At 37.4% G+C, this 25,153-nt stretch overlaps 1 protein-coding gene across 2 annotated transcripts in view; it reads right to left on the bottom strand.

Annotated features, from left to right (window-relative positions):
- smg (sterile alpha motif domain containing protein 4 smaug) overlaps nucleotides 1-25,153 on the bottom strand; it is a 522,350-nt gene that overhangs the window by 294,112 nt on the left and 203,085 nt on the right. The window contains exon 1 of one of the 2 annotated variants that reach the window (XM_090369605.1): nucleotides 3,221-3,348. The exons of the other annotated variant lie outside the window; for it this stretch is intronic. Within the exon in view, the coding sequence (XP_090225731.1) occupies nucleotides 3,221-3,272 (52 nt within the window). The 5' untranslated portion in view covers nucleotides 3,273-3,348. Of the gene's footprint in view, nucleotides 1-3,220; nucleotides 3,349-25,153 lie in introns of those variants that run through there. 2 annotated transcript variants of the gene reach the window in all.

Raw genomic sequence — 25,153 nt, 5'->3', positions numbered from 1 at the left:
GAAAGTCATTCCCTCTTTTAGGAGAAGGATGAGATTTCTTTGCTACCTATAAAAGGGTAATAACTGCTGAGCATTATTCAGCATCACTTGGACAAACTAAAGGTCAAACGCAGGGGAAAGTTTACCCAAGGAGTGCTGTTTTTGCAGGACAATGTTCCAGCACACATTAAACACGCAAATTGGCTGAACTAGGCTTCTCCCTTCTGCTTCTTCCCCCTCGCCCCCATTCATCAGGTCTTGCACTCTCGGACTAGAACTTTTCCAAATCTCAGAAAAGATTTATCAAATTTGCATCAAATGATGTCATACGAGCAGTCTATATCTATTTGAGAGATTTAAATGCGGGAACATCGTAATAGAAACTAGAGTTGAAAGGCGAATATGTTGAATAAATTATGCATATAATTGTATTATCTCGTCTATTATAGACGAGATAATACTTATCACCCCATCATAAGCTTAGGATTTTATACATGATGCATATAAAGTCGACCTTAATTTTTAGACAGACTTTAGTACTTTAACGGCCAACTCATAAGCTGAAATGCACCGTGTATTTGTATGTTCATGGTTAGACATGCGAGCTGAAAAATACGAAATAACACTGAGGAACCTTACTACCTTTCGCTTAAGAGCGACTAACACTATTAGTGGAGTCGCTCAGGGTTCAGTATTGGGTCCATTGTTGTTTTCTGTATTTATAAATGATATTGATGATGGTATATCAAGCTTAATGTCAGTACGCTGCTGCAACAGGATCTAGAAAAGTTGAGCAGATGGGCTGAGAGGTGGCAAATGAAGTTTAACATTGGCAAATGTAAAGCACTACATATGGGAAGCAGCAACCCCAGAGTGACGTATCAACTCAGTGGTACTACACTGATAGTGGTAGAGAACGAAAAAGGACCTGGGGATAATTGTGCAGGCAGATATGAAGCTTTCTGAGCAGTGCAGACGATCTGCTAGAGTAGCTCCGTGTCTTGTCAATGATATAGAATAATTTTTCTAGCAGGGATAAGGAGGTGATTATCCCCTTATATAAGACAATGGTCAGGCCACACCTTGAGTACTGTATACAGGTCTGGAGGCCACTTTAAGAAGGATGTAGAGCTGTTGGAACGAGCACAGAGAAGGGCAACAAGATTAGTGAATGGAACAAAGCGTTGCTCTTACGAAAAAAGGCTTACATTTTGCAAATTAGTGTCTGGAGACTAGGCACCTGCGAGGTGATCTGATTGAGGTGTATAAAGTCTTGAATGGTTTGAGCATGCTCAATGCTGATGGAATTCTTCCTCTTGCTACGAATAATCATTTGAGAGGGCATAAATTCAAACTGAGAAAAGACAGATGTAGGATAGATGTGCAGAAGCTTGCCTTTAGCCAGCGGGTGGTTGGTTGGTGGAACAGATTTCCATCCTTTGTTGTGGAAGTTGATAGCCTAAATGAATTTAAGGCTGAGCTGGACAGGTACTTGGAACGAACGGAAGGGTTAAATGGGAGGTTGTTTTTTTTTTTTTTTTTTTTGGCTGATGCTGCATAAGCGTGCTTTCTTGCATCATATGCTTCTACTTATGCTAACTACAACCTCAATTGAAGACCTTACATCACTCCAATCGTTGACGGAATCGAGCCTAAATCTCTCGAAAACGAATGGCAGACAAATTGCATCTAAGGACAGACAAGCGAGTCGACTACCCCAATTATCTGTGGGGTCTCTAGTGGCCTTTACTATTACAGCTTCAACAGTGCGCTGCCAATTTCAAATTTAGCCAATTTTTCCACTACTTGAAGTTGGTATCAACAGCAAAGTTTTCAGAAGTATTACTTGAAATACTTAAATGAGCAATTTGCAGATCAGATTTTGACATGACTGCACTTCATTCATTCATATTACTTAGCTAATTTACCGAACCGGTTAGATTAGGCTAGGATAAAGTATTGAACGGAGGTAAAATACAGAAATTTGTAGAGAATAAAGAAAAGTTAATTTGGAATTACCATAGCAGTTGGAATGCACTCGGTTACCACTATAATGAAATTAAACGGGTAACAAGCACTCCACATATTGCACTAGCGAATACTGCACCAGCTGTCAGTGATTAATTGCAGACGATTCCTGCCAATGAAAGCAGAACTAAATAAATAAAGTTTGCGAAGCGTTTACAGAGTCCGTTAGTAAGCGTTTATCATGCTAAGCACTTTTGCACCAGTACAGACTAGATTACCGACTGAACCAAGTCTGAAAGTTTAATAGTTCTTGTTATCCTCGTGAACATCATCCAATGGAGCTGCTAAAGTGCAGCTGCCCTAAGCCAGAAGAGAGCACCAAAGAGAAAAATAACTGTTCCCCAGTCCAGATATGAAACTAGGCTCTCCCTTATTCAATGTTTAGAAATGATTTTCTGTGTTTAATTAAGAACCGTGCACACACATAAATATTAATGTTTGAAAAGTAGTCGAATGAAAAATCGTTAACTTCGCGAGGGAATTCCCAACAAACCAGTTGAAGATCGCTATATTAGCAAGTTACGGATGGGCAAATCACTAAAATGCTCGTAAAATTTCCATAAATGTTTAAGTCGTGTGACAAAATTCAGTCCCAGTTTCCTCCTAATTGAATCTTTGAATGCAGAACTCTACTCAGTTCATATCGAAGTACGGGCTGCCAACAGCAGTGTGCTCAAAGCGTGACAGACGATTCCATAAAACTAGTCCCGGAAGCAGCGATTCGCTCTCCTTGCCTAACCGCACTTAAATGGTTAAACGACAGTTTATTACGTCGAATGATGTATGCAATCTTTATAACCATTTTCCAAAATCGCTCTAGTGCTGGGGATCAATTTGTTAGAAAAGCCTTTCGGAGACTTCTCTAACGAACTGCTTTCTGAAAGTGGAAGGTCATGTTTCGTCCCAAATAATATGAAACGATAAAGTTACCGCCTTTCGGGCTTGACGTGTGTCATTTCATCTTAAAGATGAACATTCCAGAAAAGTCTCAGAGATTATCTTTCGAATATTATTCTCAAGTTATTCAACCTTATTTCATTCCCTTACTTTAAAATGTATCAACTAAATTACTACATAAGAATATACCGATAACTGTGCTAAATTAAACCACAATAGCATGCAAGGTTTAAGAACTTTCTTCCCATGAAAAAGAATATCGAAAATTCTGAACACTTCTACTTCCACTGTAATTTTTATAATACAAAATACTTACAAATAAGCTTAGGTGTAGATAAATGATGGGTTTGATATAATTTTTCAAACATCTCCGCTTCGTAAATGCTCCGTTCCAAGTCACTGGGGAAATATTCTGGGAAATTATTGCCATCGAACTGCTCGAATGAAGGATAAAATACGGGAAAATTATCTGAGAAATATTGCTGTCCAAATCGCGGAACTGCAGGAAAAAACACCATGATTTCAAACTGCAAAACGGGTAAAGTAACAGCACGTCCAACCACTGTTGGATTTATTTTGTTTATGGGATGAACTGAACGAACATAAAAAGAGGTCGCTTCAAATGCTAGCTTATGCCATGCAAGAAAAAGCAGTATTGAATATGCAGGGGAGAAGGAATAAATGAGAATTTCGTCCAGGGTGTGTAATATTTCGGGGGGAGGGGAGAGTTAAACTTGCTAAAATAAAAGTTTTTAAAAATTAACATATTCTTATGGGCCATAATATTTATTTCAAATCGTATTGGGGAATAGAAAAAAATGAGAACATACGGGTTTTTTTTTTTTTTTTTTTTAATTTATTATATTTCCAAATTGATATTCATTTATGAATAAACTTGACGATTACAAGAAACATATTTTATTTATTTATTTTGTTTTTTAGAAGTAAGTATACTGTTCACTACGTTGCGGACATGTTATAATGTGAAGTCCTCTATTTCCTCCCTACAAAGTTCGCATTATATCAGACATCAATCGGACTACATAAAGAGAGAGAAAAAAGAAGGAAAAAAAAAGACATTCGTGAGGAATTAACTTTAGAAATTCTCATAAATGTTTCTGCACTACTTATGTTAACACGTTTTTGCAAAAAGCTGGCTAATTTATGTCCGCTTTTCGCGTGTCCCTGAAACAGAATTCTCCTAACTCGCCTAATTAAAATTCTAACAGTGTCATACGGGATATAGGAGAATGTACTTAAGAGCTTTTGTCGTGCCATTGATAAAAAAATAAAAATAACGATAAAAGACGTTCCGCAGATATAACAACTCCAGAACAATTGCAGGTTTACCTATTACGTGTTCAACGTAACGATATGTGCCAGTTCTCACACAAATTATCCATTTCCTATCGTGGTTTTACATTCGACAGCAACAAAAACAATTGCCACCCCTCTAAAACAACATCTTTAGCCACACGCAATAGTAAGAAAGAACACGCAGTTTCTTAATTATTAAGAGTCTACTTACGTCTATCCCACCCAACCTGAGATTTACAGATAATTGTTCTAGCCCGTTATCTGACAATATTTGCCAGCCATTTTTTCCGGTACATAAAGGGGGGGGGAGAAGTATTGCGAAACTTGTCTTTATAAGACAATGGCAATGTAGCATAGCCGTTCATAAGGGAATTTATTCATCATAAGTGCCCTTCTGCACGTCCCATTTTCTTCACTGACGACTTCTTCTCCCCCCTCATAAGTTTCAATAATATCTGTTTTGGGGAGAAAAAATAAATAAAAAATTGGCACTACGATCCTCAATTCCAACTCCTAGAAGTCGTTGCTTGGAAAATCTAAAAAACCAATTAAAGACTACATTTGCACATGTTGACCGTGGTTCAAATTCACGTAACCATTATATAAAGTAAATTATTGTTACAAACTCTAACCTATGTGACGTACAGAGTTATGTACACCAGTTTTTTTTTCAAGCATCCTCTCTAGAGTATCTCTACAGTACGTGTGGACATTGTTTTATAAAAGCTGTGTCAATTTTTTAAGTATTATTCTTGCAGAACAGGAAAGGAAAAATGCTTAAGAAAAATTATAAGTTCTGCAGTACGGGGTGTGATCAAACACTGCAGGGGGGAAAAAAAAAGAAGAAAAAGGGTTGCTGTCCCAGATTGAATATAACAATTTTTCTGCTAGATTGTGTCCCCCCCACCACCACCACCACAAGTTTACTAGGGATAATATTTATTTAAATAAATTTCGAAACTTGGGGAAATCGTTAAAGTCAAAAAATTATTTTATTTCATGAGGAATCAATGTTTCTTGTCTGTATACTGCATATATTCTAAGATATGCAAGATAAAAAATAAATAAATAAAGCAGCGTACGTTCCCTGGGACTTGTTAACTCAGCTACGACAAAAAAACTTCCCCAAGTTCCTCGCGTCACTAACGGATCTGGATTCGTTTTTACATGGGTCGCAATTTACAGCCTCTACTGGATTAAGCTGTGAATCTCACCCAGATTCAGCTGCTGGGGCGAACCACATGCCGTGACCTCCTTTAAAATAGCCTCTACTGTTCAAATACGGAAAAATCGTACACCACTGAAATGAACATCTTCTGATCAATGAGGAAGGGCAGTACCACGCTTTCTCTGCCTTCGCTCATGATCTGTTCACTAGAAGAAGAAGATTACTGGTACAGCGTCCTGGAACCAATGCACACTGATCGACAGCCTCTTCTCATCAGATATTGAAGAACATCTCCACCTGATTCGACTGTCTTAACCCGACTCCGAACATCACCTAGATTGTGACCGCTTCCATCTACTGGACTTGACAGGTCGCTTGAATTGTTTCTCCCGTGTCTCTCTTGATGCGTGACTGTATTTTCCACCCTCTCGAGGGCCCTTTTCTTCAACTTTCCGTCTAGGTGAGAGAAATCCCACCCAACCTGTGGAGGATGCCTTCCCTTACATCCCCCATCGCTCTATCTATACCTCCAGTACATCCTATACGCTTATCTTCTTCTTTTTTTTTTTTACTTGGTCTCTGTCCAGGAAGCTCAGGCGACCCTGGCGGAGACCAGCCAGAGAATTATGGGCAGCCTGGCTATCTCCTAGTGGTGTGTATGCAGGCAATGTATGTGTTTTGGAAAAAGCCAAAAAGTGTTGGCTTTTGCCAAAACACACAACAGAATCCAACACACAACACTTTCTCACTTTCACACTGATACCGTTTGCCTCCACAGAGTTTATATGGCGCAGATGTAGGAAACCACCGGAGGTGCCTTTCCCCTAACACTGTGCACACTATGTTCCAGACTAGCGCCGAAAGGAGGTGAATTTATAGGGAGAAGTAAGCAGCAGCCATTATCAATTCACTGCAGGATGGAAGCCTCCTCAAACAAGTCATGTTGAGGGAAATGGACCATAATCTGTCACGCTGGTCTATTGCGCGTTGGCAGATCGAGCGTATTTAGCAGTCAGGGGCTTGAACCCCGGTCTACTCAAAGAGCGTGTGATACTGCACTCCCGCTCCTGATCACTCGGCTATTATAGGGAAGGAGCCTTTATATCTTAGGATTGGTTGGCTTTAGAGTACAGTTAGGTGAAAACGCAGATATAGGAGCCACTGGCCTACTAAAGGAAGGAGAAAGAATCTAACTAGGTATTGGAGAGTTTTCTCTCTTGCATCTTAAAGTTGGCCATAGGGTATCATTATTTTTTTCAACTATCCGTATTCAAGACTATTGCAACTCGACTCACACTACCATACACTTAAGCCACTACACTGACCGTCCTTTATCTGTACAGTATCTACACACCATAAACGCGGAGCTGCCATAGTTTGTAGGGGCCGCATACACACAAAAAAAAAATAAATAAAAATAAATAAATAAATAAAATAATAATAAAAATAAATAAATAAAAATAAAAATTCACATGTCCATGTCTGCGCGGCAGCAAAGTGATGTTCATAATCCCCGTCCTCCCAAATCGGGTGAAAAAGGCCCGAGTTCGAATGCTGTCAATGACGCGAGGAACTTTAATGGCCTTTTTTTCACTCCGCGGCTGAGTTAGTTGGTCTCAAGCGTAGATAGCAAGGTTTTTTCCTCCAGAAACTGGGGTTTTTTCGCCCAGCAAAACAGGCAAATTGACCACAGAACACACACGACTCACAGACACAATACACATGGGTATATGTAATAACTTATCGGGTGACCCTAATATAATGGTTTAGTTTGTTCTTCTATTCCACGTGGAAACGGCTAGGTTCAAATCCGGTCTCAATGGGAGGATATTTTATGGATCCCCCCCCCCCACACACACACACTCACACTATGGTCATGTTAGTCAGTCTCAGGCTGCACGGTTTTTCTTCCAAGGAAATCGGGTTTTTTAATGCTGCAAAATAGACATATTGGCCACAGATTACACGCAGTATAATGTGCCGCAGACAATATACTGACGCCTCTTGCCATTAAAAAATTAAGAAAGATCGTTTAACTGTTTTCTGGGACATAAAAAATGTTCTTCGGCACGACCACCAGGTCAGTAGAGTTTACAAAAAATCATCAATACAAACGTCAATCGTATTTAGCAGTCACGGGCTTGAATCCCGGTATACTCAAAGAGTGTGTACTACTAGCATTCTCGCTCCTGACCACTCGGCTACGTCAGGCCTGAAATGAAGTCACAGTGAATAGTGAGAAGTGATACAAGTTTTTGAAAATCAGCCTGGAGCAATAGCATGGACTGTTGTTGATGGTTAATTAACGGACAACAACCTGGTGTCTGAGGTGCGCCACGCTTCGTGTGCGAGGCAGTAACAATAAAGTACCTGTCCGTGGAAGTATCCAGACTATCTCCTACCCCATCATCCATGAACCTCGCATGAAGTTATCACCTGATTGGACCCCTGAAAATGGCACTCAAGATGAATGTGTTTTAATACAAACCACGAGAACCAACGTGCAGTGCATAAACGACCAACTAATATACATGCCCTCGCGGTAGCACAGTGGTTACATCATTGCTTTCCACACCATTTGGCCCTAGGTTCGAACTCCAAATCGATGGCAGAAAGTTCTATTGGCTTTCTTCACGGCGTGGCCGTGCTAGCCTGTCTCGAGCGGAGTTGTATGATTTTATCTCCAAAAATTCGGATTTCCCGTCCTGCAAACTGGCAATCGACCCAAGAATACACATGCTAGTTAGTTGGTTGTTTAAGGATTTTATGGCGCATTAGTGTCTAAAGCTATAATGCGCTAAGTCAATAATATGCTAGTACCTAATTGCCTTCGTGGCATTGACTATTAACATAACCACCACAACTTATTGTGGAAAAGCAAAAATCATGGCATTGGTGAAAATCGTTAAGAGAAAGTGTGTGTGTGTCTTGCGTGCGCGCACGCAAGCTTCGACCGATACCGACTAGCTCGACCACTTGCAAAAAAAAAAAAAAAAAAAAAAAAACCACGATAAAGGTTCCTAATGTTACGGACGGGATTAGAAACCGGATCTTCTCCAGTGTTGAAGGACAGTGATTATAACCAATGTGCTGTTGAAAGAAAGAGTTGTATGCGTATTTGCGCGAAAGTGTTGGGAAATAGCGCAAAGGTTACTTCTGGATTATTAAATAATTATATGACTATGCGTAGTCCTACACTACGAAGTTAAAAAAAAAAATTCCTTACAATTCTTTTGCAGCAAAATTTGGGGTATGAAACTTCAGTGTTTTTACATATTTTGTTTACTTTAGAATATATCACAAGTAACCAATTTTTATATTTTGTTTAATTTCTGTCTTTTTCTATAGCTTAACGCCACATGGACACAACAGCTAGTATTCCTCGTCAGCAGAAGTTCTCTTCAAGTCTACGATCAAATTTTTCATTTCAATAACAACTTCGTCGTCTTTCGTACATTTTCATCCAATAATGACATCCTCCAATGGAACAAAAAGATAGGAATGTATGGTGGAAGGGACAGCGCAATCCAGGTAGTTTTCAGATCACTTCCCTTGTGTGTGTGGTTCTTCCGCTGTTGTAGAGGGTACCTTCTATGTCTTTATTTGGTCGAATCACTGTACGCGTCTCTTGAGTTTGTTCAAGATAGCGATGATAACTCCATGTTGATAATGACTTCCGAATTTATTGTTTATCTCTTGTCCATAATATCCATCAAAATCATTCTTTTTATACTCCAGAAGGCAATGACTATTACTTTTTCGGTCGAGGAAACTGTTCTCGGCTTCTTATGTGGGAAATTTTGGTTTGAGCAGTCCATGGATTCCTTCCACTAACTTGACTAATTTCGAGTTGTAGTAACAAGTTCCTGTATGTGACAAACTGATCACATCAAATGAATTAACCACCTGTTTCACGTCATTACTGCAGAAGCTGGACAACTGCTTATTACAACTGCAATAAGTGAAATTAGATTCTGTTTGGTTACCGCATAATAGTATGCAGTTTTCTCGGGTTTTCCATCCTATTTTCGCTATGTTTCTTCAGAATTAGCTCTAAGCCAGTTCACATGTAATTTTGTCACTCTTTCTATGATCATGATAATTACCAGTATTACAAGTTATACTGAACTCGTAAATAAATTTAAACCAGTGGTGAGTAACCTTTTATGACATCAGGCAGGCTATTATATTCCGAAACTGGCAACCGACCTACAGTAATATTTATGTATATAGGTTAGTGATGTAGTAGCGTTAAGAGAGGACTACGTGGCTTGCATAAAAAAAGTAACAAAAAGGAGTGGACAGAATAATAAGCAACTCATTTTCGCTCAGAGCTAGGCTCTCAATGTTACCTAAAAAAAAAAAAAAGGTTCCAAGTGGAGCAAATGAAACCTACTTTCCACTTCTTTAGCTTTTAAGATTGCGAATCTTAAGAAAATTGTCCACTCAGAGTATCTTTGGATTCACTCTCCTATGTACTATAAATATGATTTGAATCTGTATAAGAAAATATGATATTAAAGGGTCAGTGCTTATAATCTGAGTGGATGCCGGATATTATTATATTAAAAGAAGCAGCAACGGATTCTGGAAAGTTCCTAAAATTGAAAATAAAAATATCTCTCCTATTTACAAAGGTAGTAGTATAAAGAGTGAGGTCAATAATTTTGACCTCACTCTTTATACATGAGAAGTCAATAAATTTGACTTCTATGCCAAAGAAAATTATGGAATCCATAGTTAAAGAAATAATGAAAGATCACATGGGTAAAAATGGCTATAAAGTTATCCCAGCATGGAGTTGTTAATAGATCAGTCCTGACCAGTACTTAGATTTCAGTAGTCTTTTCACGCGAACGATTGTGTATAAACTGTAGTCCTGTGGCAGGTACTATGGACAAAAGGGTGGTTAAAATGGCAAGAGACAGAGAGTAGTTATAAATGGCTACTGCTCTTCGCGGACTAATGTATTAGTTGAGTCTGAACTGACACGTTAGGTGCGGTGCTGGGGCTTCCCTTATAATTTTTAATATTTATCAATGATATTGATGTAGGTACAAGTTTGATGTCCAAGTTCGCAAATGACATGAAAGTGAGGTAGAATGGTTAATAAAATTAATCAAAATCTTCCACTATTATTTTAATAAAATCTAGATAAATTGGTCTAATGTGCTAAAAAATACCGATGAGGCATTTAATAATGAAAAACATAGCATCCCTCCACAAAAAAAAAAAAAAAAAAACAACATCTAGATAGCACTCAACTCAGGGTAATTAATAATAAAAAAGACCTGGGAGTAAATGTGCAGTCTGACATGAAGTTCTTCGAGCTGTGCAGATATACTGGAAAAGCAGTTCATGGGTGCCCTCTTAATGATATACAGCGGTAAGGTTCTCAAACTTTAGTGATATAAGGATGCCCAGAGTTAACACAATTGTTTCTATGTTGTAAATTCTTCCACTTTTTAAATATTTATAAGGACATAATTCGCACCTCCCGGTGTATGAATCCCCAAGGGATCCTCGGTTTGAGTATCCCTCCGAGGTTTGAGTATTGAAACTGCGGCCTTGTCGTTTCTGCACAAAAGACGATAAGGTCACAGTTTCAATACTATATATAGGTTTGTAAACTACATTTAGAAGGGCATAGAACTGCTGGAAACTGTGAGAAGAGAAGCAAGATTAGCTGTGGGAACAAAAGGGCATTCTACCATGAAAGATACAAGTCCGTTAACTACAGAGTATGGGAATCTACCATCTGCGTGGAGACCTACTTGAAATGTTTATGGATTTAAAATGGTTATATAAACTAAATTTTGATGATACCTTTATTCTTCCTCGACAACACACAAGTGGTCATAAATTTAAACTGAAAAAGGATGGATAGAACACGGATGCAGAAAATTACTCATCATCCAGAGATTAATTAATTGCTGGAATAAACTGCAATCTAGTGTTATGAAAGAAGGATACTTTTGGATACTTTTAAAGAGAAACTGAAATGGAAATAATTATTAGGAAGGATGGTCAAATGAAGTAGGTTTTCTTTTTTCTTTTTTTTTTTTTTTTTGGCTGATACTGTATAAGCTTACTTGTTCCATACTTTTGCCAATATTAATACTAACGTTTCAAAACGAAGAATACAAATGAAAAGCACTCGTAATTACAGCGATTAAGTTTACCCTCCCTTCGCACCTTATGGAAAAAACTTGAGTTTGAATTTCGTGACGAGGAATGAAACTTTCATCGGGTTTTACAAAGTGGCCAAGTTAGTCGATGTTGTTTGGATATATCTTCCGGAAACTCTGATTTTTCATCCAGGTAACTAATTAAAACAGACAAACTGAGCAAAGAATGTATGCTATTACAGACACAATAGTATACCAACGTCATAGTATAGTACTTGTTGCACACGACTAACAGTCGAAATGACACTGGCCACACTGCAAGTGGCCTAGACTCCTTTTCACGTGCACCATGACGCAAGGAATTTTCATGGGCCTTTTTCATAGCGTGATCGAGTTAGTGGGTCTTATACGAGGGTATCTTTTTTTTTTTTTTTTTTTCCCCAGAAGTCGGGTTGTTCGTCCAGCAAACGGCAAATGGATTACAGAGGTCACGCATTTAACAGACATTATATACGGCACAATATGGCCAAGCTGCTAATGCGCGTAAGACCCTACAAAAAAAAAAAAAAAAAAAAAAGAAAAAGAGGAAGAAAAAGAAAAAAGTGCACTATAAATTTTATTTTGATCGGACTGCAAACACAAAAGTTAATGGAGTGACGGGGTTCTTTTTTTTTTTCTCTCTCCTACTTACGAGTTATCACATAACTAGAAGTCACAAACTGGTACTGCCTCGAAATTTTAAAATGCAATAAAAATCCAATTGCATAACCAGGAGCACCAAGTAATCTGGGATACAGAAATATGACCAAATACTAAAAACCTATTAGCACTCTCCATACAGATGTTTCAGATCTCATTGGGTCATGGGTTACCTGAGCGGTAGCTCATACATTCGCAGCGCATTTTCCGTGTAAACTGCGTGTTCTATAGTCGGATTTTTTTTTAATTTGCTGGGCGAAAAAACTCGTTTCCAGAAGTGGGGAGACTTTTTCTGTCCTTCCCAGAGACCGACTAACTCGGCCACAGTACGAATAAATACCCATAAAAATTTCCTTCAGGATTCGAACCCAGCCTTTTCCATCCGGCGTGGGAGGGCGACGATTGTAATCAGTGCTAACTACCTTTCCCCACTGTTCTCTGGCACAAAGGGGGAAGGTGTGTTAGCATATGGATATGTTAATCTCATAAACCTTTAAATTGTGTCTCTCTAAGGGCGATATGTCTGCGGGATAAAAAAAGAGGATAGCCAGTACCCTCCTTCGAGAACAATTAACTTGGTAATGACGTGAAAAGAATCCCATAAAAATTCTTCTCGTCGAGATGGAAATTCCACCTAGCCTTTTTCATGCTGTATGGAAAGAAAATGATTATCACCACTGCTAGGCGTGAAGGACAGCTGTATAGGTATTTGCAACAACTCTTCATGCATTGAAAGAGAAGAGACAAAGTTGAGGCAGGTGTTGTATTTGTACCAATACAACAATGCATTTTCTTATTGATTAATCCGGTTAAGCCTTCTTCAAGGCAAAATGTTTTGAAGTCATGGAAGAGGAGCCATATTCCTACTAACCAGGATTTGACTCCCAATAACTTCCTGGCTGTTCTCAGAAAGGAGAACAGCCAGGTCACAAAGGAGACGCCCATTATGTTCGAACTAAAGGAGCATTAGGTAGAGCGATCTTCCACCATTGCAAACATAAGCCTACTCGCAAAATAGGCGTTCGTCTTCCAAAAGTAGACAGAACGATATAACCAAAGTTTCACAGTTGAAAACAACTAACAGTTCTTTCATTCATATTTATTTCCAATTAACGGAAAGAACTTTCAGAAGGCAGGTCAGTATCACCGGTTCTATTCCGTTAGACAGAACATTATACAACAGAACAAAGCTAATCAGATTCTTTTGACTAACAAAAGAGTTAAAATTAAATAACTTCTGACTTCCACATTTATCTTGAAGGCTTTGGACCAAACAGAAAGAATTTTCAGTTTTGGATACTTATAAGAAGTACTTCATGCAAGAAAATTATTTAACAAGGGAAAACAGTATATTATATAAATATACTGTATACGGTTGACTTATTTCAGTACGAAAGTCTAAACGTTCACACAGAAAACTGGGATAAAAGCCGTTATAACCGTATTTCCAAAGTTTCTTTTCCGTGGAAGTAATATGCATGAAACTTCGGCGTAAGCAGCTCAACAGGTAAAAAGTTAAAAGAAAATTGCGTGTTTACTGATGCAAAAGTTGTTCGAAACAAGAAAAGGAGAACGTTAAACCGTTGGCATAAGAGCATTACAAGAAACGGTGCAGAGAAGGGGAGAAGTGTGTCACTGCACTTATCTTAGTGTCGAGGAAAAATGAAACGGACTAATAAAAATAAAACTGTTGCAGAAGTATTAGCTTTGTTAACTGATCCGAGAATATATTTGGAACTTATTCTAAACACAGATATCCTTTTATTGGATTTCTTCGATATTACTCCAAATTTAACCTTAGGAGAAAAATCAAACTTTATGCGTTAACCTGATACAATAAACATTTTTATGGAACGAAACCCTTCTCACTTTAAAACTAAGCAGAAAGTTTCTTTTCCATAACTTTTTTAACGACCACTTTATTAATTAGACCATACTGACCAGTGTGTTATGCTTGTAAAAGTGTGTTTCCACGAGCTGATTTTCATGTTGTGCAGATGAAAAATCTTCAATAGATAGATAAGGTTATTATGTGCGTGTTAGGCACCAAAGCAACTCAAGGTATGAGGCGTTAATACATTGTGTCTGTAAATGCGTGAATTCTTTGGTCAGTTTCTTGTTTGCTGGTTGAAAAACACGAGCTTCAGGGAGAAAAACCAAGCGACCCCTGCCTAAAACTATTAACTCAGCTACGTTCTGGTAAAGGGCAGTATAAGGGGTCAGCACATTGTGTCTGTAACCGAGTGACTTCTTTGGTCGGTTTCCTGTTTGCCGGATGAAAAACACGATTTTCAGGGAGAAAAACCAAGCGACTCCTGCCTAAGACTATTAACTCAGCTACGTTCTGGTAAAAGCCCATAAAACTTCAACGGATCACTGACTACCCGCGAGGGCAATATCGATAGAAGATTAAAACTTCCATCTCCAGTAAATTATGGTAGAAATAAAATATAATGGCAAACTTCACATGATCAAGGTGGAAAAAATGTGAAAATCTGAAACTCTGAAACATTACTCCCATATATTCTCGTTATTTATAACGAGAATATACGAGTAACGGTTTCAGATTTATGTGGCTAGAAATAATCTTATATATAGTATTTTCTCTTTACATCGGGATCTCCAGACATGATCAGAGGAGTTTCCAAAATAGAAAAAGTACAAGAATATTAACCCATTTTTTGTAACATCATGTGGATTCGAACACGCCGTCAGCTATGGTCGCGACTATAATTATACATTTTATTTCATTAAAGTGTTTCTAATAACGTCTATACAAATATTAACAGTTTTATAGATTTTTATAAATATATAAAACTATTGAAAGCTTAAAAATTACAATCAATCTGACAGGTTTACTGAAAGTTAATCACATGGGAGAACTTTAAGTTGTAATTTTTCGTGGTGCCAGTTGTATCACCACCTACAAATCTGGTGTGAGAAGTCAAGTTTTAAAATTGTATATTTGACCTTTAACGTAACCTTATATGAAAAAGTCCAGGGCCGTAAGGTTCCGGAGATCATGAGGATTTCCCCGACGAGCTACCGACTGATATAGAGTTCTCAGGAACACTTGCCTCATTGCCTTTACGTGAGTGTTCTTGGGCAAGACAGAACAGTTTCAGCACTTCAAATTTATCATGAAATATATCAGAAATTTTGTCACATAGTGACGTTTTCATGCACGATGGACTTTTCCAACGTTTTCGTACTTCTAGAACCACTTTATAATTTATCTCTACTCAAAAGCTAATGCTTTGTAGTTCCAATCAGCAGCTGTTACATAGATGATTATACCTGAAGACGAGGTTAAGCGTACCTCGAAACGTTACCAAACTGTTTACATGTGTATTAAAGTATAAACATTTCATTAAACATTTTGAATACTTTCAAGTAGTATTACAGTGTGTATTTATTTAATTTTTCTATCTATTAAGATGACAAACCACGTATCGCCTCGTTCGAGATAATGTCAAATATTTTATATGAAGAAAGTCAAAATCTTTTTTCGAAGAAGACAATTTATCAAAGCATTCAATGTACAAAGGCGGTTTAAATAATGATCGACCATCCTATTTTGTAGAGGGAATTAGAAAAATGAAAAATGTTTCAGAGCCGAGTCATCCCATAGTATCGACCAGGGCTCCCACTCCTGGGTTTTTCCACCCAGATCTGGGTTTTTTGATTGTCATCTGGGTTGATAGGTTTTTTTCACAAAAATATCTCATTATCTGGGTTTTTTCGGTAATTTTTAATTTTAAGTCAAAATTTATTTTTATTTCTTGTAAATACAATAAAATTTAATACATTTAATAACAGTTTACAATTTTCTTAATTTTATATTCTAACCTGCTCATAATTTGTAATATCTCAAGTGCTTGTACAAAATACTACAAATGTAAAAGGATTTCAAAGTTTTCGCAGGGTTCTACACTATGAAATTACGCTTACATGTTCATACATGTAAGCATACATGTTCGTGTTACTAACATGTATGCGCAGCCTATTGAGGAGGCGGAAGGCGGTCTTTACTGCACAGTCTTTTGTGATCGTTCCTGGTATTATTGCATTATTTGGTGTGATTTTTACATTTATGCGTGTACTACATACAGTACTGGGGGCATCTTCTCTATCGCTCCCATATTTCTATCTTTACCCCCCAGTCTTCTGTCTCCCCTCCTACTCTATCTATATACAATGCGAACGCCCCACACACTAAATTTAGCAACACTCAAAATAATCTTCGCCCAGTCTCGGCCTATCCATCTATGTAATATCAAACCCCCAGCGGTGTGTATAGGCATACAACATATGGTGTATGCAGACAAGTGAAATGAGTATATACATGTGCATATACATACATATTATGATTTTTTTTTTTTTTTTTAAGGTCCTAGCCGCCGAAATCTCAGGAAACTAAGCGGCAGGACCTGCCAGAGTAACTAAGTCTACTGGGTTCCTGGTCTGCCTCCACGGGGCGAAGGTGGGGCAACGTTGGGCTCCAACAGGGGTCCAGCGGCTAAATGACCAGATGAACAACGGTACACGACATTACACATGTACAATACCCACACACTTTTAAATCTCTGGCATTCCCAGCAAACTGGTACACCCACAATGAAAGCAACGCGGAGATGGGGGGAACCCCTGGTGCCGCATGACATCAATATACCTTACACCTTACACCTTACTACATACAGTGATATAATAAATTTAAATTGTAGTGACTATTTCTATTTTATGTTAATGGATTAGATTTATTTTTTATTTTATAGAACATTTTAAATAAGATAACTGCTAATTAGCCATATCCACAAATTGCCCACAATGTCTGAAACTTGTTCCCCACAGAGAAAGATGAGTAAACGGTGGTATACACAAAATTTTAGAAATTAATGGTTAGAAGATCCGGAATTAAAGGATTGGTTGAAAGAAGACAGTAATGAAAAAGGTGCGTCTTACTGTATTTGTTGTGAAATGAAATTAAAGAATGCCAATAAATCGATGTTACTAGCGCATAAAAATACAGTTAAACATAAAAAAAGTGCAAATATTGCTAAGACAAGTTCAACGTTAGACACGTTCTTCACAAAAAGTAAACCTACAGAGAATGAAGAATTATCAAAGGCAGAGTTAACAATTGCTGCACTAATTTCTGAGCATAATATTCCATTTGCGCATGTGATCACCTTATAGAAGCATGTAAGAAAGCATTTCATGATAGCAATATTGCAAAACAAGTTCAGATAAAGGCGACTAAAGTCTCTTATCTTATACCAGATGGCATAGCCTATCATGAAAAAATATACATTTCTAACATATGCAGAAACAACAAGTTTTCAATGATAATAGATGAAAGTACAGATTTATCTTTATCGTTAGATATTTTGATATTCAAAAACTTGATGTTGTAGATGTGTTACTTGACACTGTTTGTGTCGAAAATGGTACTTCAGAAGGGCTTTATCAAGCTGTAAAAGATCTTTTCATAGAAAAAAAACATTCAAATAAGTAATCTCATTGGCTTTGATAGTGATAATTGTGCCACTATGATGGATACTAAGAGTGGGTTCCAGTCATTGCTAAAAAAGGATGTACCATCAGTATTTATAATGGGATGTGTTTGCCATTCTTTTGCATTATGTGCTAGTCATTCAGTCAAGGTACTACCATCATATCTAGAAATATTTATAAAAGATATATCTTGTTATTTTTCCCGTAGTAGTAAAAGGTTAAACGAGTTCAAAATGATTCAAGATGTTGTAGATACTGCTAAGCATAAAATCCCAAAATTAGCACAAACACGCTGGTTATCCTGTGACAATTTAATAAAAATTATTATTGAGCAGTGGGATGCGTTAGTTCTTTATTTTCAGTATCAATCAAAAATTGATAAAATCGATGGTGCAGGGAATATTTACAATACTATGATCACCAAAGGAACTAAGCATATGTTGTTGTTTTTAGGATATGTACTGGAGAAAATAAACTGCCTGAATATTGAATTGCAATCCGAGCATTTCAGATTGCACTTACTTCATTCAATGGTTTCAATTGAGTATAAAAAATATTCTTAGTTTTTTCATAAAAGAAGTCATTACTTCGTGCAAGCTGGTTGAAATTGATCCAAGCAATGCAATAAATCATAAGCCTCTGAATAAAATATATTTGGGAGGCCGTTGTATGGCCTTATTAAATTCAACACCACTTGGTGACAGTGAAAGCAGGTTTAAAAATGATTGTTTAAAATTTCTTGTTGAACTTTGTATGGAAATCAGAAAAAGATTTCCTCTAAATGATGATGGAATTATCGCCAGTCTCAATGTTCTTGACCCAGCAGTGATACATGATCGTGCCAATTCGCCATCCTTAATTTTCCATTTAGCAATGCAGTTCCCTCACCTTGTTTCTGAAGACAAACTAGATCTTCTAGATGATGAATGGAGATCATTTCGTTTAAATCAAGATTTAGATTTCTCTTACAAAACCATCCCTGAGTTTTGGTATCGGTTACGTAATGTAAAAGATGGCTTTAATAATTCTAAATATGAGATTTTATCTAACTTTATGACCAGTCTAACTATTTTCCCAAGTAAACCCTATAAAAACAAAAGCCACAAACTCCCTTAAACCAGAAACTGTGAAAGATCGACCAGTGGCAAAACAGGCGATAAATAGATCTAATCAAAATTGCTATACATGGAAACCTAAATCAGAATTGGTAAAAGAAGTCATACAAGGAACTTGTCATAAAAGATACGAAGAACGTTTGAAAAAAATGAAAGAACTTCAAAAAATAAATGTGGAGGGAACTGAATGGGATGAAAATTCTGATTACAATTAAATAAAAGATATTTTTGCATGGTAAGTTTTATCTTATTTGTGTTGCTATACTATATGATGAAAACTAGGGTTTTTTTTGGGTTTATTTAAGTTGCAATCTAAGTTTTTTTAAAATTTGTGAGTGGGAGCCCTGGTATCGACTAAAAATATACGAGGTATCATCAAAAAGTTTGGAGACTGATTTTATTTGGGACTTTCCGCAACATGTTCAATGATTCATCTAGACCAGTGGTTTTCAACCTTTTTTTAATAACGGCACCCCTAAGTAATTTATTTTATTTTGCGGCACCCCTACTCAATTTTCTGCCTGTTAGATCCAATTCTCTGTGTGTGTGTGTGTGTGTGTGTATATATATATATATATATATATATATATATATATATATATTATATGATATTTATTACAACAATATAATTATAAAAATTACATTTCATAATACAAATTATATATACAGTATATAATAATTTTATTCTTTATATAGAGGTACTAAATAAACATCAATTATAGATCACCACAAATTTAAAAGATGCTGTACGCCTTTTTATAATGAAATAAACATATAAATTAAAAAATAATAATAGGTTGAAGTAACTTAAACCCAAATTACGTGGCACCCCTGGAATGTTTTGCGGCATCCTAAGATGCCGCGGCTGCCAGGTTGAAAGCCACTGATCTAGACAGTAGTAATCTGAATTAGCGCGCGTTGAATAGGTGTTTTTACGTGTTTCGTTGCATTTTAATATGAGTGATTTTACTGAGCAGCAAATTTGCATCAAATTTGGTTTCAAATTAGGGGGAAGTGCACGAAATGGTAAAAACAACTTTTGGAGAAGATGCTAAGTTGCGATCGAAAACTTCTCAATAGTTCACCGAATATCATCTTCGACGGACAAGGTCTTTGACGAACTTGATACTGTTATCAAGATCGTCAAAGACCTTGTTACTCTTCGTCAAAGAACTTGTTACTCTTCATTCTAAATGAAGGGTAAACTTTTGAACTTTTACTCTTCATTCTACTCTTCATTCTAAATGAAGAGTAAAAGTTCTTGTTTGTCACGATCTTTGCCAACTTGCTGCTGTTGAACCACACTTTGTTTCTTTTATCTATCATTACTGGTGATGAATCATGGGTGTATGGCTACCACCCGGAATTCCTTTGATTCGCTGGGCATTGTTCATTATGAATATTTCCAGTACGGTAAAACAGTAAACCAGGAATACTACAAACCGTTCTATGGCCATTGTGAGATACTGTTCGAAGAAAACAGTCAGAAAATTGGGCTTTTTGGCGCTGGCATCATGACAACGACGCTGTACACTGGGCGGTTTCCATTCAAGAATTTCTTACTAACAGCTCAATTACTGTGGTCCCTTATTCGAGCGATACTCACTGGATTTAGCTCCCTATGATTTTTTTTTTTTCCCCAAAGCTTAGTCCCCTTGAAAGGTGACAGATTTGCAACGATTGAGAAATTATTCAGAACGCGACTCAAGAACTATAGTACTGTATTAGCAATTTCAAAAGGAGACTATCAGGAATGCTTCCAGAGGGTGAAGAAGCGTTAGAATTGGTTTGAGCAGAATTGATTACTTCGAAGGAAATCCATCCGAATAGCAAGTAAGCTTCATTTCTAAATATCAGTTCAGTCCCCGAACTTTCTGGTGGTCACATCTATTATACATTATCATGATCAGCCAGCTTCAATCCACTGCAGGATGAAGGCCTCTGCAGCAACTTTCCAGTTCCTTCTGTTTTGTGCAAGGGCCATCCATTTACTACCCACGAATTCTTGAATTTCATCTGTCCATCTCTGTTGTTGTCTTCCAGATTTTATTTTAGCATCTCTTGGGTACCATTCTGTTATTTTCTTAGCCCATCTATCATCTCGTATACAATATATAAATAAATATACAAAATAATATATTCATATTTAAAAACAAAACAAAAATTCTCTTACAATTAATGATAATTCAATATTTTACACAATTTCATAGCGCTGCCAGTAGACGCGCAGAGGCCAATGTAAATATATCTTGCGCAACATGTTGCTCGCGAGAAAGGGGTGGACTGGATTTGCCATAAGAAACTTGACAGGAGGCAAAAATAATGACAATGAAGTGAGGATTTAAATTATTAAACTCCGAGCAGTGGTGTCTGCTGGCTGCATTTAACACCTATGTTGGTGTTAAATGCAACAGGGATCAAGCTTACTGTCCCATTTAAAAAATTCCTTAGGCAGTGCTATCTACATATTTTAGTATTTTTGTAGCACTCCGAAGTTAGTCTGATTTAAAATGATATTATTTTCAATATTGACGATTAAAATAAAGTTAACCAATACTGCATTCCTAGCATTTTGTTTTTACGCTGACTTCTTGAATACCTATTCGGCTTTCTAGGAAACGGTATGTGTAGGTGGCCAGCAAGGCATACCGAACAAAGAAATGCAAACAGGCTGTCTGAAAAGTCTGCACAACGTTATTGCGTTGCGGTGGAAATCCGTTATCCTTGAGGTCAAATCATTCTTTTTGTCCATCGCTTTTTTTCCCCCAACATTCGTTTCATCCATATAATTTGACCATCTGCATCACACTGGTGTTGGGTTATGGAACATCTTTTCGTTCGCCAGGCGAGCAGCAAGACGCTGCCCCATATACGAGTACCAGCAAAGGAAGCACAAATCTTCCTACGTGTTCCTAGGCTTCCTGCGTCACAAGCGGCGCTAAGCAAGTGGGGGAGCGGGAATAGATGCGACCACACACGTAACAAAATCTCTAGTGGGAGTAGAATACAATAACATATCCGGTCCGGTCGAAGTGGCAGACAAGAAAGCGTTGTGTTTTTGCATCAAATACAATATAACAGACAACAGTACGTGCGTATATATTTTAAATAAGATACTTCCTGAATATTTAGACTTCATTTTCGCTTTTTTTTTTTTTTTTTTTTTCTCTAAAACCATTATTGCACGTTTACATTTCAACAAGAATAAACGTACTCGCTTGTATGCAATAAATCTAGTCATCTAGAGATAATAAGCAGATGTCTATCATTTCTGTTTTGTTTTTTCCAGTGGGGGCACGACGACCAAACCCCTGTTAAAATTTACAAAATTCGGTCGCATGGAGCATACTAGTCGACGATATCAAGTAAACAGGGTTGTTCGAACGTCGGAGAAAAACTTGGCGACACAGTGACAAGTGTGTGTAATCACTCCCTGACATTGGTTAAATGCAGCTACAGACAAGCCACACATAGCTATGATTTTTTCTTCTTTCTGCTTTGCTTTACTGAAAGCACGTGTAGTGAAACTGGAAAAGAACGTTTACGAAAAACAAACCAAAGGTGATACGACTTTTCTCAGCACTATATTCAATGATACAAATACTACATAATTTGTATTATTTACATTTAACTTATCTTGGTACATTACTCAACCACAAATGCAAATAATTTTCCATATTTACTCGTTAATTAAAATAAATTTCAGCCATATTTTCGCCCATATTTAAGTGGTCCTTAAACTGGCCAACAAACTTGTTAAAGTATTTTATGAAAACTTCCCGGAGCTACTTCGCTAAGAATGGTAGATGATAAATGCATGCAATGTTGTTAGTCAGGTTCAACTATTTTTTAATGAAACGAGTTACGTTGTTCTACCATTGTACAGTTATTTGGGTTGGTACGTCCAGCATTATCAATGCCGTGTGGTTTTAGCACAGACATTGTTTTATCCATGTTTGGCCTTGCAGTCTACACCATATCGACCTATCGGGATTGTTGACGTAAGCTGCCACAACCACCCTGCTCAACCGTAGGTGGAGAACAAGGCAACTTGGTTAGTGGGTCAGACTTCAGCGACATCGACCCACTTCTGCACGCTCAGATGCACTTGTTTAACCGCGAAAACTACTGATATGTTAAATCGTTTTTGGCGTTTCTACACAGTGTGACTGTTGTTGTTTATTGTGAAATCGTAGACCAATAAATTGGTTCACAAGATTACTCTCCTCGGCACGTTACGTTACTTTTATTTATTCAAGGTCTACGGATCGCAACTTCCTCGAGTGAATATATTACAAAACAGGAGATTGCATTTGTATCCCGCAGGTGAAGCACTTTACACATCCGGAATCATTAACAGAGATTAAAAATAATAATAATAATAATAATAACTCACAGAGAATACAAAATTAAATGAGCAGATAGTAAAATATAATCGCGTAAAGAAAGTTGATTTGCGTTCACAGCTGACAATGTTGACCAAAACGATAATTATACGGAAAATAGTTACTAAACCAAAGAAAACTTTAGAGCTAAAATCATGCAGAGAGAAAGAAAAATGTATTTGTATAAAAAAATACAATTGGTTATAATTAATTCTGGAAGGGGAAGCTTGCGCTTGCTTATTCAACAGGTAGGCTGGTAGGGTGACAGTAAATTGAGCCGGCAGATTTCGGGAAGTAGAAAATGGCGAAAATAACTCTGAGAAGAGTGGAAATTTATGCCGATTTCTTGGTAGTGTAGGGGTGGAGGAGCAGAAAAAATAATTACATTAGCAATTTACCACTGTCCCAAATTGCCTTAAGTAGAGCTTAATAAAGTCCATAATTAAAGGCGCCTCCGTAGCCAGGTGGAAAGAGCAGCAGTGCGTAGCACATGCTTCTTGATTAGACCGGGGTTCGAGCCCGTCACTACCAAATACGGAGGATGCGGAAAGGCCAAGGGAATGACCACTGCATATTCCCGGAGCAATATGGCCTTAGTTGCTAATGCTCCTAAAAACCAAACTAAACAAACAACCATAATTAAAGATAAAAAGATCATCAAATAAAAGGAAAATATTCGAATATGAATCCGGCAATCAGATTAATTCTGATACAAAACAATTCAAAACATCTGCGTTCTCGTGTCACAAATGGAAAAAAAAAACAAAAAAAAAACACACAATTTAAACCCATGTTTAGTCTCTAGAGCAAAGTTTCCGGCATCCCCCTCCCCCTATACTTCTCCTTCAACCCATACACGGTACTAAGTACTATAGGTTTTGATACCTTTCGTGTTTGGGGGTTTTTCATAAAAAAAAAAAAAATTACAGTATGTACAAAGGTCATGCAGAGTTACGTTACACATTAATGGTTTTTAACAACATGGATGGTGCGAATCTGGTTCTTTCTTTCCCTCTCCGCCATATCTTAAGCCCCTATAGGCTAACAAGGGAAAGAGGAATGAAAAACCGATGGTCAAAATGCCAAATTAGCCAAAACACCGCTACGTTAGAACGCCGACTAGGTCAAAACACGGACGCCCCAAAATGTTGGAAATGCCAACACTTCGAAACGCAGACATGAGATGGTCAAAATGCCAAGTGGTGCAAACGCCGACAGTTTATAACTTAAAATGGCAACTGGTTGTCCACGGCAATCTTTTAATTTGTCTCAACTTATGGATTAAATTCAGTTGCTGCACCAGTCTTCAGCTCAGTGGGGAAAGGGAGGCCCGAAAAGAGAAGCAAAAATGAGAAGGTTACATAAAAATTACCTTGCTCAAGCTCGTAATGACACGCCACTGGATAAGTTATTTTTAGACGTCCAGGGAACGAACCCCTTTCCCATCGTGCAGAAAGGCACACTGCAGCTGGGAAACATGATGAAGACTTGGATGTATAACCAAATGAATACTGTATTAGAAATAAATAATCTTTATAGGTGTAGCTGATGTATACAAATTCTTATCTAGGTTCTTTCTTAGCTAGCTAGGTTCTTAATCACGTGTCTGTCTATTATATAAAAACGATGTCAGAGTACACGTCAATGTTTTTATTATACTGTACTTGCATGGCACAGTCGTCTTCTCTGCAGAAGAACTATAATTGCCTCTTAATTAAAGGCATAAAATACTTTTCTTAAATCCCTAAAGTTTATTGGTACCTAGTGAGGATGTATGTATATAATTTTTTAAGTATGGTGCAGGGAGGGGGAGGAGCTACATGAATCTTCACAATGACTAGGAATGAACAAAACAGAACAAGAAAGTTAGATGATCAAGAAATGAATTGTTAGCATAAATCGATCCCGGATGACTACCATATC

Source organism: Mastigoproctus giganteus, chromosome 3 (assembly GCF_048544385.1).
Source record: "Mastigoproctus giganteus isolate SK-2022 chromosome 3, ASM4854438v1, whole genome shotgun sequence".
In the NCBI taxonomy this organism is placed as follows: Eukaryota; Metazoa; Arthropoda; class Arachnida; order Uropygi; family Thelyphonidae; genus Mastigoproctus; species Mastigoproctus giganteus.
The sequence above is the reverse complement of the archived record's forward strand: the minus strand, read 5'-3'. Positions and strand labels throughout refer to the sequence as shown.